Source organism: Silurus meridionalis, chromosome 15 (assembly GCF_014805685.1).
Source record: "Silurus meridionalis isolate SWU-2019-XX chromosome 15, ASM1480568v1, whole genome shotgun sequence".
NCBI lineage: Eukaryota > Metazoa > Chordata > Actinopteri > Siluriformes > Siluridae > Silurus > Silurus meridionalis.
The window spans coordinates 4,988,124-5,006,165 of record NC_060898.1 but is presented as its reverse complement, the minus strand read 5'-3'; the positions used below and the strand labels follow the sequence as shown (position 1 = coordinate 5,006,165).

At 35.9% G+C, this 18,042-nt stretch overlaps 1 protein-coding gene across 1 annotated transcript in view; it reads right to left on the bottom strand.

The window, feature by feature from the left end:
* Positions 1 to 18,042, bottom strand: part of cacna1bb (calcium channel, voltage-dependent, N type, alpha 1B subunit, b) — a 125,330-nt gene that overhangs the window by 17,700 nt on the left and 89,588 nt on the right. The window contains exons 27-38 of the mRNA XM_046867729.1: positions 16,157 to 16,168; positions 13,808 to 13,828; positions 11,206 to 11,302; positions 8,843 to 9,003; positions 8,526 to 8,663; positions 7,729 to 7,930; positions 7,012 to 7,176; positions 5,644 to 5,754; positions 4,061 to 4,144; positions 3,233 to 3,235; positions 1,640 to 1,759; positions 853 to 918 (exon numbers count right to left, since the gene is read on the bottom strand). Of these exons, the coding sequence (XP_046723685.1) occupies positions 853 to 918; positions 1,640 to 1,759; positions 3,233 to 3,235; positions 4,061 to 4,144; positions 5,644 to 5,754; positions 7,012 to 7,176; positions 7,729 to 7,930; positions 8,526 to 8,663; positions 8,843 to 9,003; positions 11,206 to 11,302; positions 13,808 to 13,828; positions 16,157 to 16,168 (1,180 nt within the window). The remainder of the gene's footprint in view (positions 1 to 852; positions 919 to 1,639; positions 1,760 to 3,232; positions 3,236 to 4,060; positions 4,145 to 5,643; positions 5,755 to 7,011; positions 7,177 to 7,728; positions 7,931 to 8,525; positions 8,664 to 8,842; positions 9,004 to 11,205; positions 11,303 to 13,807; positions 13,829 to 16,156; positions 16,169 to 18,042) is intronic.

Genomic DNA, 18,042 nt, shown 5'->3' with positions numbered 1-18,042 from the left:
AGAATACGGGTGTTTATACAGTTCAGTGATTACACTGCTTCTCTCTATCCTGAAATGCAATGAGCATTGATTTACAATTCCTGCCTAATCGACTGAACAGCAGGCTTCCAGAAAGCAATAAGCAAGATGCTCTTAATTTCATTCAGTCTGAACTGAAGTACAGCCAATGGAGGTAGTAACATCCTCATTATTTCATTAATTGGCTCCATTGAAATTATTATCCAGACGATATTATTTAAGTACAGAGGAGCACACTTTAAAAATGGAGGGATTAAAAAAAAAGGCTATTTACAGCCAAATAAAGACAAGTGCTTTTTATTTCTATTAAATATATTAATGTATTCAATTAAACAAAACCTGATACAGGCTAGTTAAACTGGTGAAACTTCATACTGTATGCCTTGTAAGCTCTACTGGATACAGTATTATGGAAACATTGAAGCTGTAGCTGGATTCACTGCCCGGTAATAATTAGTAATGGCTTATTTTTCAGTAACTTATAAAGCGAATTGTTCAATTACTACAGTTAATGTAAATACATGTAGCCAAATACAATCAATATCAGTGGATTTAATGGGTTACAAAGCAAAAAAAAGGAAAACCTGTGATTTACAGTGGAAAATACTGGATTTTACAGGGAACATGAATTTGAAGTTAATGAATAAATAAATTGTATGAATTATGATGAAGTTCCGGCTTTGATATTTTCTTGTTTTGCAGCCAGTAACTTTTTTTGTGACATCCCATGGCTTGTGTTACTGCTAATGCTTATCCTGGTAAAATACTTTCAAATAATAACCACTACATCAAGTGCCTTTATATGTAATCAACAAATGCTGGAGTAGCACTCACCTGCATCCCAATGATGGCGTAGATAAAGAAGAGCATGGCAATGAGCAGACACACGTAGGGAAGTGCCTACAAGACAATAAACAGATTTTTTTATTATCTAAAATGGAATTAAGGCTAGCCTTAGGTGTATACCGTATATATACTGTGCATAAAGCAAAGTGAGCTGAGCTATTCTAATACTTGGAAAAGAAAATAATTACACTGTCTGCATCTCTTTTAACTCTAAATACACATATATATATATATATATATATATATATATATATATATATATATATATATATATATATATATATATATATATATATAAATAATAAACATAGTCTTTAGCAACCTTCAGTCCAAACTGAATTATATAAAAAACCTCCTTCTTGTGTATTTGTATTTGGTAAATCCTAATGAGATATGATTAAAAAAACATTTTATCTTATTATTATATCTCATTCAGATCCTCAACATGGCAGAATTAAAAAATAGAATAAAATAATGATGGTTATCATTTAAAAAAACTATAACTTACATTAGAACATGAAATATCATGAATAATAAAAGGTCCAGCTCGTGTTTATAATTATCAAACAAATAATATTAAATCATTCCATAGCACTCTTACTACAGTGATAAAAGTGTCTATAGAACATGTTACAAAATGATAAAAAAAGCAAAAGAAAATGAAATACCATTGATGTAACTGATTTAGCTTGCTAAGAGCATATATTTTAGCTAGCTCCTTTTGCCCTATTTGCATTTCAGGCATCTGATAAATACTGATATCAAAGGTCCAAACCTTAAAAGACTGGACAAAGGTCCAGAGCAGGATCCGGATGGTGTAGCCTTGCCGAAGGAGCTTGATGAGTCGAGCAGCACGAAACAGCCTCAGGAAGCTAAGGTTGATCAGCTTGTTCTGCTAAGAAAGTGACAATCCACACAGAACATATTAGCCTGTATTTTAGTTCTACTGGTCACTCAGTGCCTTTTAATCTATTTATGCATTTCAGCAAGCATTTCCAAAATCGAAATCAGAAGATTTCAATTTTATTTCTAGAGGAGAAATGGTTCCTCCGTCATGCACTTCAGTAACACTGCGTGTAAAAATGACGGATCTTAAAGATAAAGAGCTGAAATCATGCACATTTAATTATGAGTAGTGGCTAATATTGGATTGGTTTCAAAGAACAAGAAACCAACATTCCAACCAAAAGTTCATTCCCACAAACGTGCAGTAAAACTTAAGAATGTAGTGATAGATGTTCAGGAAAATGTTGCTAAAAAAACAACAAGTATGTTCAACCGAAAGAAATAGGAAATCAAGTCATTACCAAATAGACATACTTTTGACAATATAGAATAATTGGTGATTGTTTTTACCATGCAGTAAACCTGATTCCCAAAATCTCAGTCTTCAAATCACTTTTTATGAATGTTCTGAAAATGATATACTTGAGGATTTCCAGCATTTTTCAGTCATTTCCATACGTACGTGGCCTCGTATTATAAGACCCATGCTTGACTGACATGCCTCTTTACAAGACACCCACTATGCTTGTCACATGCATGCACGGAGAACCTATAATGTTCAAAACCCTCGTACAAACATAACGAATATTAGCACGATTGACCAAAAAACTTACAGGGGATAGCTTTTATAGAGTGTTATGTTAAAATAATGAAATTTATTGATATAAATATAATTATTAATTATAAAATGAAGTAAAATGTGAATACAGTACAGTACTGTATACATTAAATAGCATTTTTGGGGTGTATTATTAAACCGTTTATCGCCGTTTCTCGTTTATCGTGGACGATTTTGGAACGTAACCACCGCAATAAACTGGGGATTACTGTATTCGTTTTTTGTAGTTAATTTTAGTTTTATTACAGTTTCTTATTTTATTATTTATGCATCTAGTGATCAGTTAATCAGGCACATGGCTAAACAATATCCCAAAACCACAATTCCAACACAAAAAACATCATTTTAGCAAGTGAAGTTAGTCAGATTTACCTATCAAGCCCTAATATAAGATTACAGTACACCATATATAAGATTGTTCATCATACACCTATACATTTTAACTAATTTTTTGATTGATTTAAATACATATTCTATTGACAGAATTAAGAACAAGAACAAGCATATTTAGGAGTTATTTACACTGTCTAGAAATAGTTTTAATTAACCTAATTAACCTAATTTGATTTACTGTACTCATAGTGAGGAAACGTAAATATCATTGATATTTTAACTTGCTAAGGTGTTTATTTTTTGGCAATGTTACTATTTTCTCCTAAAATCAATCAGACAAATATGTAATTATCCATATATACGGGCAGGACAGATGGACAAAAGCAGAGCAGGACAAATAAAGCCGCTTACCGTCTATGAAGTCCATTTGGGAGAGAAGGGGACAGGTGCCAAAAGAGATTTAGCATGGAAACAAAGTGACAGTGAAATCATTAGGAGGGGCGAGAGTCTACTCTGACACACTGAGACGTGACTGTCAACATTCATTGGGGAAATGCGTGCACTGCAACGCTTCATCCGTCGAATTTCGTCTTCTGCATTTGCTGCATTTGAATAGGAACGTGAGCAAGATGATGCTTGAAATAGGAATTACACTGCAGGCCATTTGTTAAACGTAAGTCTGATTAATTAGATTTGTTATGATTTGCACCGAAGGGTACGTTTGCTCCTAAAACCCAAATCTTACCATTGCATCAGTGGATAATCTCTCCTAGATACTGTAGACTATAGTACCATAAAGCTGCTTCTGTAATCATAATAGCACTCATGTTCTCAGTCTAGAATTCTAGTATCAAATATACTACTGTTTATCTCTACTCTATTTCATGATTTATTGATTTATACTTATTTAGAGGATGGGTTACTTTCTCATTTCAGCAAGCTTTTCCTTTCCGAGGTTCATGCTGGGTAGGAAATCCACATGTTAAAAACTGCTTTGTGTTTAATCAATTTTAGCTCTTGGGTGACGTTTGACGTTGTCTTGATCGTGTTCTTCCATCTTGATTTCTCGAACTTGTTGTACTTATTTTCGCACAAAGAAAAAGAGAAAGTTGCAGACACACAAACGCACACACACAGACAAAACATTGAAAACCCAAACATAAACACACCCTTAACTATCCTGTCAACAATCCTGTACTCCATAAATAAACCTGTGCATGAACCTTCTCCACTGCGTACCTTAATTTCAGTGACCAGGATGTCTGTGATACTGCCCAGTACTGTTACGAAGTCGAATATGTTCCAGGCTTCCCTCAGATAGTTCTAGAAACCATTCAGATCAAAAAGAAATGGGGAACAAATAGACTTTGTTACTATAATACAAATTTAAAATCAATAGAAATCAAGCCCAGAAAATATATTTCAAAAATTATATTTAAAAATTATATTTCAAAATAGAGGTCAAACCACAGGAACACATACAGCGTAACCTTTTGTACATTGGATCATCTATGATGTAATGATCGTTCAGGAGATGCAGTCAAGTCTGCATGTCTCTTCTGAATGCCACAGTGATTTGTCGAATTGTGGCTGCCGAGCTCTTTAAAACAACAGCAGCGAGGCCACGCCATCTGGCGCCAGCTCCAAACAGGTGGAGGTAAAAGCATCATGTAAGGAGGGGGGTTGGAGCCATTTAACAAATGAGGCTACTAGATGGAAATGGAGCTTGAGACAGGCCATGCTGCTGCAGGCACTGAAAGTGCAGATTTATGTGTCACTATTAGGACTATTAGTGCCTAAGCCTATCCATCATTATCGTACGGTTCACACGCTTTCAACGATATTCCTTTTTCTTCTTCTTCTAATTCTAATTCTTCTTCTAATTAAACAACATCCAACACTAGGTTCAAATTTGATGACCAGATTAATCTGTATTTATGCATAGAATTTAATTTTATTTTACATGGCTTTCACCCATAATATTAAGATATAAAATATAAGTTTGGTAGCTCTCAGATCCCAGCAGCAATAAGAAAGAAATGTAAGAGTAACAAAAAGAATAAATAAAAGTTAATAGCACTAAAATTTAATAATACGAGATATGTGTGTACAAACATGTGATAATATGTACAATATAAAATAGTTTAAAATATGTACAAAATAGCCCTTGATCCAGCACATCCTATTATTTGCATGTTATATTATCTTTCTTATATTATTTTTTGACAGTTAAAGTTGCTACAGGATACTAAATAAAATTATACGAAATCACAAAATTTCATTAAACATTTCATTCATTATTTTTAGTTAGAATACAAAAAGAATGATAACGCTTGCTCATTATTCTGTATGCTCTCTTGTAAAGAGACCTTGACTACAGTTTACAGCATTTACAACTACACTTATAGCTCATATGGTCTTTTATCTATTAAAAAATACTTGAGATTCTTTTTCTTGTAGACTTTAAATATATATGTGATATTATAGTATTTACAAGCATATTATCTGGATATTGTTATTATACTATGCAATTAATATGATTAATTAATAGTGTCATTTATGCATAAAACACTGGCCTCAAATAGTATTTTTGTTTAGCATTTTACTCTGTAGTCTGAACACTGATTTTCTGTATCTAGGGTTAAACCAGTGTAATTTAAATCCATTTGCAGCCCCTCATGTCAAAAGCAGTTCCAATACATGAGGTTTTTTTTGGCCTACTGATTAATAAAGTTGTTAATAAATAAACAGGTTTATTAATAAAATTAATAAACCTGACCAAAATCCATGCATTGTGCTTGGTGTTCTCGTTTGTTTCTTACCACAAGACCAAAAGCGATGATCTTCAGGACACATTCCAGGGTGAAGATGGCAGTGAAAATGATGTTCAACCACTTCAGCATGTCCTCATAAGGCTTCGAAGCACTACTGAACTGAAATCGACAAAGCATTGACAGCAGCCATTTTATACATAAGGGCTGGTTTACTCAGTTCACCATGAGTTATGCTGTAAAATGGGATTTTATTAGGGGAAACTAAAACTGTATATATTATAGAATGCTATTAAATCAGGTTGTAATAAAATGTGATAAATTCTAGCATAAAATATACCATGAATATATGAGTGTCTTTTTCTGTGAATTAGCAAGACATTAATTCATTTTAGGAAATCTGTTAAAATACATAGACTTTTTGCAAATGTTTAATTGCCCCCGCATATACATAATAAAAAATAATCAAAGTTAATTAAGCATTTTTATTAACAAAACAACTAACAAACATCAGTACAAATATGCCAGCTTTTAGCTGAACTGCCCTGAATTTACAGTATATGTTTTAAAAGTCAAAATAGTTTTCCTTTTTAGCTTCTTGCTGTGTCTCGACTGATTCTAGCGTTACTATGAATTCCAAAAGAAAGCGCATTGCTGCCCTTTTAACTGAGAAATTAATGCAAAGTGACTGCTCTCAAGTTTCTCTAATGTAGCTTAATAATGCCTGTAATCAAACCTTTTCCTAGCTGGCACTGCAAAATGGATTTATATGAATATATGTATACTTAATTTTGCTGTTGGTTAATGCATATGCATTAATTTGAAATGTTTTGGCACAGAACATTTCCGTTGAATGCATAAATAAATAAGTCAAAAAGCCTCTTAGATCAATACTTTTAAATTTTCCTTTTCCATTTTTCAAACTGACAGTCGAGTGGACAAAAACTGCACTCTACTATTCTGTGCTTTCAATAATTAGTGAACGGGCTTATCAATGTGGCTTGATTGTTAGAAAAAAAACGAATTTGGCCCAAGGGGTTGGGTTTGTGAGTGAACAAAATATTGACCACTGATTATATTTGACCAGGAAGTGTTAAATTATTGTTATTATTAAAGCTTCTACATACAGTCGGTCGAGATACAATGCACTTATTTATTTAAAACCATATTGGTAGAAGCTTTATTTCTAATTTAATACTTGAAGTTTGTACCTTCCTATATTTTATTAAAAGATGTGGAAAAAAATGCACTGTACTGCACTATCAATAATTAAATGAGCTAAATAATTAAATGAGTTTGGCACATGGCTTAGTTAGCAGCAAAAAAAGCATTGCGGTGAAAGGGTTTAAGATCTGAAAATGTGAAAGATGTGAAAATAAGGAAAGTGAATACAAATTTAAGATAAGAATATTGGCTTACCTTCATCATAAGAACCACAGTATTGATCGCAATCATAGTCAGGATGGAATATTCAAATGGAGTTGAAACCACAAACTTCCACATCTTGTACTGGAAGGACTGCTTATCCTGGGGCATATAGCGTGTCAGGGGCTTGGCATTAATGGCAAAGTCGATGCACGCCCGCTGTAGTTAAGAAAACAAAACCGATTTTAATCTTCTTATCACAAAGCCTTAAAGGTACTTGAGTAAGCTTTCTCGTTAAGGGCAGCTGCAGGACTGTGCCAGGATTCAGCATCGGTCCTGACATCGGCCCTTGATCTAACACTGTTTAATTATCAGAGAAGCAGCTCGATGTCCCTAGAGCTCTTGGAATCAAAACTAATCAAAGTGTGAGAGACAGAAAGCAAACATCAAACTAGTGTCTGAACCCAGCAGAGAAACCTCTTAGAGCATGTTTAAACAGCTAATACCACTGGCTAATGGTTTTCTTGATAATAAGCCAATTCCTCCAGAGCTGGAAAAAAAAATCTGTGCAAATCTGTATTCAGATAAAATGGATATTGTTGGACAGGTGTGTTGCCCCTGCTTTTACTTGGGACTGAAATTTGCTACAGGGTTTATCACGTTGCAGATTTATCACAGCAACGTGAGCACAGCAGAAAAGCGCTGTCACCACAATCACATACAGAGACTGCCAGACTACCAGCTACCAGTGTGTTGGACTGTGCTTTGTACCTCATTCTTCTCCAAGCTGCATTCAGACATGGCCTTGTCCCCTTGCTCCTGGAACGTGATGATGATCAAGGCTACAAAAATGTTGACAAAGAAAAAAGGGAAGACCACAAAATAGACCACATAGAAGATAGACGTCTCCATGCGATAGCCTGGGCTCGGCCCTTGGTCCTCATAAGTGGCATCTACAGAATGCTTCAGCACCCTGCACACACAAAAAACAATGGTGGGTAAAAAACAAAAGGCTTGGAACCAAATAGTTCTGTGGCCAATGAAATTCCATGATAATTCGGGGGTTTTTAATTTTACAAGCTATTAAAGCTAATTTTTTTAAAAGCAAACTTGAATCAGTGTTTTTGTTTTATAGAAACTTAAATTTTTTACAATTGTTCATTAACACTACTAAGCAGTTCAGGATAAGGGCCTTGCATAAGGGATCAGCAGTATCTTAACCACTGAACTACCGCTTCCCACGCCTCCTAACATAAAGCCATATTATTGATTGCACACATTTTTAACTCATGTATACAATATACCACACACACACACACACACACACACACACACACACACACTGAACAAGGTACTGTGTAAGCTGTTACTCTTAGTGTAATAACACAATTGATTGAGTAGGCAAAGCTGACATTATTGAGAAACCAGAATTATGCATTCAAAAGCGATATGGTATAAAATAATCCAGATGTTAATACAGTGTTTTTGGCTGCAAGAAAACAACAGTACGACAAGTTTGTCAAATCCACAAAGTTGACCTTCAAAGCCTAGAACACTGATGTACTCACATTGGCCAACCCTCTCCTGTTGAAACGGTGAAAAGTGTGAGGAAAGCCCACAGCACGTTGTCATAGTGAAACTCATACTTTTTCCATAGGCGTGGTTTGGCATCCACTTCACCTCCATCGTAATCCAGAAACTGACCCCTGATGTACAGAGTAGAAAAGGTCTTATGGAACGCAATGGATTTTTGTTCTGGCAAGAAGGATGTGTGTGAGCTGTGGAACAGTTTTTCATTTACATTTTGAAAAGAAAAAAAAAGAGATCACTGCATTAAAGCAGAAAAAGAGCAGCTATAAATGTGTGTGTGTGTGTGCCTCTACACCTGCAGTCCTTCTCAAGAGCTTTGGATTCGTCTGTGCAGTAGAAGAACCTTCCCTTGAAGAGCTGCACAGCGATCACCGCAAAGATGAACATGAAGAGGATGTAGACAATGAGGATGTTGAGCACGTTCTTCAGAGAGTTCACCACACAGTCAAAGACCGCCTTTGAAGAAGTGAAGAAGTGTACACACGTGCACACACACACACACACACACACACACACACACACACACAGAAAGCAAAACGTAGTGTTCTTATAACACAAAATGCCATGTTTTTCATCATGCTGTGCTTGTGTGAAAAAAGGTTAGCTGTAACATACACATCAATCTTCACATTAGCATGTACAGTAAATAGGAGGGTTTTATTCAATTAAATCTAAACATTTCATGTATAATTATGGTTGAAATTTTGAATGTTATATACGACAGTCTGTTTCTTTCAATGTACTTGATTAATGTGGTTAAATACTTTTAAAACAGTCCACAAATGCTCAACTAAGAAATAATATCTGTATGACCAGAAATTGTTTTTTCCTCTTGTACCAGTAATTTTTTACAATTACAACTTGCAATTGACTGTTCTAAAACTCCATCTAAAATGTTATCATCCAAGTCTATTTTATTACTATATATTCTTTATAGTAGCGAACCCGAAGCTTTTCCGCACCACAGATTCAAATATTAATATAATATTTAAATATATAATAAAAATATAAATCAGTGCAAGCTTAATTTATCGATGCATAGACTGCGACTGACACAAAGTCCAGAAACTGCCACTGACAGAAGTGGTCATCTTTCAAATTGTGCAAAAGTCGATATAATAAAAATAAAATAAACAGTAAAAAAGTTATTAATGATTTATTGTGGGCCAGTACAACATAATCCATTGGCCTGTATCAGTCTGCAGCCTGGTGTTTGGAGACCCATGTTATATAGTTATATAGTACTACTGTATTATAATTTACAGAAGAACTACTATAGTCTATATTAAGTGGAGACCAATCAATGTTTTTACCACTAAAACATCAAACATCAAAACATGGTGTGGTGCAAGTCTTATTTAAAATTAAAAACTTATTTTTTGCTGGTAACTAGTTTCAAATTATTGAAAGATAAAGCCTTTCATCCATCCAAACAAATACCTCTGAACTGTTTGTACCTATAATATTGTGTGTCGAACATTATCTGGACGGACATTCACCAACACCACTATTTATCTTTTACCTGTAATTGTCTTAAGTTTGTGAAATAGAGCCTCTGGTACTTTTTGCTTTTTTTCCCATTGAAAGACAGAAACAGGCTTTTTACTTTTACCATATACATTACAACATAATTAAATTCCATTCCATTTTCAAGCAATTTTTGGAAGCTGGGGTCAGAGTGCAAGGTCAGCCATGACCCACTTGGAACACAGAGAATTGAGGGCTTGAACCCCTGACCTTCAATCAGTACCCCAAAAGCCTCAATCACTAAGCTACCACTTCCCCTGAATTACTGTTTTTGAATATCTACCTTTTATATTAATTACCACTGGAAAGACAGAGCTAAGTTTCTGAGCACAGTATCTGATAAGTGAATTGCACAATATTATCATGAACAATTTGAATTATCCTTGTTTCTCATGAGACTCCACACCTCTGAAAGATAACAATGAAAGATTCCATGGAAGAGTACTGATTAGCTTTATGACAAGTTGAAGAAGAGTGTAGTATGGATTATATATGAAAGTCAGTAGGAGTAAGAGAGTACATGTGTGTAAATGAGAGGGAGGGCAGTGGAGTGGTGCGGTTGCAGGGAGAAGAGGTGAAGAAGGTGGAGAAGTTTACATACCTGGGGTCAACAGTGCAAAGTAATGGAGAGTATGTTAGAGAAGTGAAGAAAAGAGTGCAGGCAGGGTGGAGTGGGTGGAGAAGAGTGATAGCAGGAGTGATTTGTGATAGAAGAGTATCTGCAAAAGTGAAAGGGAAAGTTTATAGGACTGTGATGAGACCTGCGATGTTGTATGGTTTAGAGAGAGTGGCATTGAGTAAAAGACAGGAGGTGGAGCTGGAGGTAGCAGAGCTGGAGATGTTGAGGTTTTCGTTGGGAGTGACGACGATGGACAGTATTAGAAATGAGTTTATTAGAGGGACCGCGCATTTAGGGCGTTTTGGGAACAAAGTGAGAGAGACACAGTTGAGATGGTTTGGACATGTGCAGAGGAGGGACATGGGGTATATTGGTAGGAGAATGCTGTTGGTTTGAAAGAGGCAGATGTGGAGGACAGGGGGGTATGGAGACGGATGATCGGCTGTAGCGACCCCTAAGGGGAGCAGCCAAAAAGAAGAAGAAGAAGTATTGATTATATACTCATACACTACCTTGAGCTTAGGTAGCCGTTTGATAGTCTTTAGGGGCCGAAGCACTCGAAGGACCCTGAGGGACTTGATGGTGTTAATGTCCTTGCCTTTGGTCCCTCTGTGTTACAAAATCAATAAGTTAGTGCACATAGAGCATATACGACGTAGCCTAAAGAGACAGAGGCTTGCATTCTCCTACACAACACACAGACACGAACACATACACACTTTGGTTATTAAATGTATGCACATTAATTAGGAATAATCCCCATGAAACCAAAGTAAAAAAAAAAATCAATAGATTATTGACCAAAATTATTATTGACCAAATTTTTTAAAGTGGTCCTTTTGTTAAAGCCAATTAATTCACCCAAGCATCCAAGAGATTTATATTAAAGATAAGAGACAGACAAAAAAGTTGAATTACAAAGCATAATTTTTAAAAAATTGATGAAAAACAGAAGAAAAAAAACTCGTTATTAAAAGAAAAGGTGTGAGAGAATGGTCCTAGAATTGCATCTTAAGATATCTTAACATGTAAAAATCTTTTAAAAAATGTTACTCTAACTTTAAATGAAAAATTATATAAAAGAAATATAAAGGTGTAAATATTCCAATGTTTAAGAAAAAGACAGTAGAGAATAAAGATAAAGAAATAAGATAAAGGTAGGAAATTGAAAAATGTGGGAAAGGTTGCGAAAGAATAAGTACAAGCAGGGTGGTCTGATTTAAACCCTATTAGACTGATGTATTTAGAGAATGTTTGCAATTTTAAGTGTTTTGTTTTTTAGTTATTTTGTCTAGCTATCTGCCTAGCTATCTGTCTAGCTATCTGCTGCATTACTCTAGTGTTCTTCTGAGTACACACACCAGATTAGTGAATTGATGAAAGAAAAATAAAACTGATTCAGTGAGTATTTTTATACTGTCTGTAGGATTATTCTAAAATATAATGTTTGATCATGATCATGCAAAGCACAAATGCATATAAAAAAATTGAGTCTAATAGGGTTATACATGCACATGGACACCTGCTGCCTAATGATAACCTTCATTTTTTTGTGCATTACTACCATAATATAAGAATTCACAATGAACAAAAGTCACACAAAGCCAACTGCAATATTCCCTGTCTTCCGGTAAACCTCTAGGCTTGTTGCACTTTTTGCTAGTTTAACAGGTGTAGCATGGCTCAGTGTTTTGAATGATCGTTTGTACTCTCCAATGAGGAGTCCATTCGGGCAAACACACTGATCAATCCTGTACACTCCTGCGTGTCAAAGATCAGCTCCTATTCTCCCATTGCCTCCAGTGGTTTCACCCATCGCATTTGTGAAACATTCATTCTGATTAATCCAAATCTGTTGATTCATCTTCTACAATAGCAGGGAGCTCCAAGACACCAAAAATGTTTATAATGGAGTCTCTAGAGTCAGCTCTAGTGAAAACTTCTATTTTCTCGTGTGTTTTTATTGTAGATAAACTTTGGTTTCTTGGAATATGACAAGATATACAACATTTAACATCATAATGTGTTACTTTATTGATATAAAAAAATGCTGCCGGTGGCAATTTCCTGTGGTATAACAAATAACAAATCAAAACATGGTGGGAACAAATGCTTTCCATCATGCACGCTATAATAGCATATTTTGTTCCTTACAAGAGAGTACAGGTAGTCCCTGACTTATGATGGAGATCTGTTCCGATGGCCCAATTGTAACTTGAAAATATCGTAAGTCGAGACATGGCCTAGCCTACCCAGGAGTCTTTAAGAATTGTGATCAGTAAGGGATAGCATACTGTAATTTGTTGTTAATTTAACAAATTACAGTACACAATTTAGCAAAACAGCAATTCACACTAATACTGTATAAATTTGACAGTATATATGTATGTTCCAGCAGTGCATGGTCGAGCACTAGTTTGCAAGTGGAGGGCGGAGCCGGGATGCGCTTTATTTCAGTGTCTGACGACGGTGGGAAAAAAAGGAGAGTGACAAGAGCTGAAACACCAAAGGAGAATAAAAAGGAGAGAGATTGGGCTTTGAAACACCAAAAACACAAAAACATATGTGCTCTAAAACCAAGACAACTGGCCCCTGGCGAAAGTAAGGCATCTCACAAGGTATTGTCCCCAACATATTGTACCGTATACTATAGGCGCTGCTATGTTTGCCTGCCGGGCAAAGCTAAAAATGTTTTTAGTTTTGTCATATAACTGTAGTCATCGAGATCAAAAAACCGCAAGTTGAACCATAGTGACTTGGGGACTACCTGTAACTGGAAGGCTCACTTTTCCGCCTTGAGTCATAACAATACATCACTGATAACTTGAATATGAGTGATTATTCACACTTGTTTTTATTATAAAAAAAACCAATGGTTCCTATAGTAAGGACACTCAGACTTTAATAATAAAAGAAGGGATGTGTTTCCTCTGTAGGCAATGGCAGTAATAGTATCATAGCACTGCTTGTACTGCATGGCATGTATATGGAATCTTAAAGGGACCAGAAGGAAATTAAAGGGTTTCGTTGCTGATTACGTGCGAATGGGAGCAGTGCTGGGAGACAAAGGTCACAGGGTTAAAGGGTAACTATAGAGATTAAGACTGCCCCCACCTGGTCACGCTTTGTTGTGATCTGATAAGGAAATCAAATGATACGAAACCAAAAAAAAAAATGTGCACATATACAAAGAGTACAGAGAACAAAACACAGAAATGCACAGACGTAAGCAGCTTCACAGATAAAGTTTAAAGCATTAGAAGCAGACACAACTGCAGAAAGGAAACACAGAAAAACACTACAACAACGGTAGTTAACGGGAAAAATTATAATGTTACATAAAGCATTAAATACAACAAGACATTTATTAAATTAATGAAATGCACAGTGGAGTAAGAGTTATTTGATTTCGACGTGAAAAAGCCGGTCACATGGTTGCAGTTACGGAGAAAAGCAATAAACATACACGAAGAGCGACATGCATACACATGCTTATTCCTGAGAAACCTCCTTGCATTTGACCTTTTCAGAAGAAATAATAATGATATTACAGAGCCACCAAAAGGGCAATGTGCAATTTTTCTAGGCAGAAACCTGATGCACAGGACCTATCAAGTATTCACAAGGTACTATCTAGATATCATTAAGGACTGTAACATTTTCAGCTTTTCCTCCTCTAGATGTTCTAGTACATCCTCTTAGTCTACTGTATGGAACAAGATACAATTAGGTAGTTTTGCTTAAGAATTTACCTTTAAAAACAGTCAGCCAGTGCTTTAGCCACTCAGCCATTTTCATTTATGGCATTTGACAGATCCTCTTATTTCATTTACACAACTGAGCAGTTAAGGGTTAAGAGCCTTGAGCAAGGGCCCAGCAGTGGCAGCGTGGTGGTGCTGGGATGTTAACTGATCACAAGTCAAAAATTTTAACCACTGAGTAACCCTTTGCCACTGCTGCCAAAAATAGTTCTAGATAATATATCAATGCATCCATTACAAATACCAAATGATTTGTCTATCTTGAAACATAGAGCTTCCTGGGTTTTGCCTCTTGTATCCAGGGGCTTTAATATTAAACAATTTTAATTGAACTTTATTTTAATTTTAAATAAACTTTACATACAAACAAATTTTTGGTGCAAATTTGGAAAATTTAAAAAATAGACTTAAAAGTATGTTTTAACAACTCCTTAGCACTCGCCTGGACACCCACGTCCATGACAGCTCTCTTTACAGGTGTTAAATGAGTAATCATGACAAACTATACATTATTCCAAAAGTCTTAGCCTCAAACATCGATGTTAGATCATAGTGTTTTTTAATGGAAAGTGTATAATGAACATATTTGCTGAATTTGTGTAAGCAGTACATACTAAAAACAGGCATAAAAAATGCATTACTTACATTTTGATTGTAATAACAGGTAACAAACGCATCCATTGCTGCAAATCCCGGTTTATTTAAAAAGATAGGGGTCCACTGAACAACATGCTGTAAAGCAATTTTTGGTCCAACTAAACAATAGTGTTTTAATTTAGATGGTTATTCCTTTGTTTACGTCACAGTACTGTCAGGGATAGTGTATCCATGATGACTGACAATACTATGTCTTTATTCTCGGGCCCTAGCTAAATGCTTAATTCTACTGTATAATAGCTATAGAATTATGAGAACGAAGAACTAGACTAGGATTGGTCTACAGCCTATCCAGTGAACACTGGGCATGTGGCAAAACAAACTATGGAAGAAATTCCAGGTTTTTGGAGTGAACCATGCAGCCATACATTCACATGTTCATTCATGCCTAGGGGCAATTTAGCACAGCCAGTATAAATTATTACACATTTTTTGGAAGGTCAGAAAAAGCAAAAAGAACCCAAAGCAAACCATGCAGACACATGAGCAACATGCAAACCTCTAATAACCATTTCGGGTTTTAACACATTCGTGTCTGGAGGTAATATTCGCTTCTCTTTTGAAAGCATCTGGCCTGAACACAATAATATCTGGTATGATCCATATTCAAAAATGTCCTTTTAGTGGCTCCATATTATACATAAAACCAATTCTAAACCCCTGTAACATTTGCTTTATGCAAATTGCAATTACACACAAAAAAATCTCATGCAAGCATCATCAGTTTTTGTTCATTTTAATGCGTTGGTGCAGTCACAAATCGACGTCATCTTATAGGATTGTCATCTTTTCTGGCAACCATGGTGTCAATGTTTGGTAAAATTAACGCTACAAATGATCGTCACACACCAGATGGCAGTGTGGTGGAAACACAGTGAAGAAGACACAACGTTGCTCATATAGCCTGAGGTTAACGCTTAATAACCCATGCATGCACTCTTACTTGCTCACACACACACACACACACACACACACACACACACACACACACACACACATACACACATATATATGCAGGCAGAAATAAGCAGTAACAAATGCATACCCCATGAAGCTCCTGAAAGCAACACAAACAAGGAAAGAGAAAGGAAAAGGCACATTATAGACAGAGAAAGGCAGAAAGAGCAGGAATGAAAGCCAAGAAAGGACATACTGTAAGTGCTTACAATTCATATAAAACAAAAAACATATAAAGAGGGAGAGAGTTCTAGCCAGCTTTAGACAAAGTGAGGAAGTAAAAAAAAATAGAAAAAAAGATAAAAGAAAATGCAAGGTAACACATTTTACCATATGCTTAGGCAGAACAAAGATTTAGATTCTCCATTTAAGCCATTCGCTGCGTCATGACAGTCTCTTGGGGACACACAGCTCACGATACACACTGCTTTCACATTAACTGAGTGCTTTCTGTCGCTTTTCGGGTCTCTCGCACCTTTCAAGAGCACCTTTTTAAGGATTCGGTTCATACTTAAACCACACACACTTGTGGGTGACTATATTGTTTTGTGTATATACAGATTCACTGTTGTGTTACATGTCATTTTTTTTGCATCATCAATACTTATACCATTTTCTTTGCCTCGAATCAATGCTCATGAACTCAAACACACACTCAATACTCAATTCATTTAAAAAAATCCATGTTTATAGCACCACCCATATTACATACATTATGGTATACATGCTGTTTTTCACATTCACTCAATTACTGCTGTTGCTGTTTTGCACGCATTTCAAACTGCCACCAACTCTGGCTAAACAGTAATGTTTACAAGGACACTCTTTAATTACGATCCTCTTATTTTGCACATTGTATTGTATAACATATACAGAATGTATACCGGTCTGTGCTATTGTGTATGTTGTGTATCCGTCCTGCACTGTGCTGTTTTGTATTGTGTATTTGCATCTTTTGTCTCGTACTGTTTGCACTAGGTTGCACATGATGCACTTTATGTGGCTAGTACAACTTACTTTTATTCCTAAGCTCTGTGTTCTATGTGTAGCACTATGTTGTTTATGTAGCACCAGTGTCCTGGAGAAATGTTGTTTCATTTCACTATGCACTGCGTCAGCTGTATATGGTTGAAATGACAATAAAAGCTTAAGGACTTGACTTGACTTGACGTATACAGTGTGTGAGAGAATTTAAATTTATCTGCGAGTATTCGTATGTATAAGATTAAATGGCTATGTGAACATAAGCACATATATATTTGTGTGAGTACGCTTGTTTTTGACCCCAGGTTACATCTCTGATTATTTGTCAACCTCGATCAGGTAATGACAGACAGGAATAGACTAGATGACTACCAAGAATAAAGTTATAACAGCTGGGGAGACAGTGTGTAGCTGCGAAAGGTGGCAAACTCAAGGCAGATAGGGTTTTGACCTGACAGGAACACACACACAGGATGCTGGCGTTTGATTGTGAGGGATGGCATTGATCTCTTTTCTGTCAACCAGACTGGCTGATGGTTGTCATGCAGTGGTTTCCTTCTGCATGAGCAGCACTTGTGGTTTGGTACCTTCACATGTCTGAGAATAAGCACCAGCTAGACATTACCCTTTCAGGTTGGTAGATATACAATGATAGGGAAAAGCTGGTTGGTGGGTAGAAATTGCAAACAAACGAATGATATTAATAATAAAAATAAACACATTTGCCTCCAGGAACCTACGCTCCATGAAGTTACTTTGAGTGGCACTAAACTGGCACTACATCCCAGGGAAGATACGAATTCAATACCAAAATTCTACAGTAGGTGGAGGTTCAGAGTCTTGAAATTGCAATCCCATAAGCTTAATGGTGGGATCATTACAAGTGGCACCATTTCAATGCTTCTAATTGGATTAGTCGACCACCCAGCAGGACTTTCATAAATGATCTGGCTGTGAAAGAACATCTGGCCCAGAAAGCAGATGGCTCCT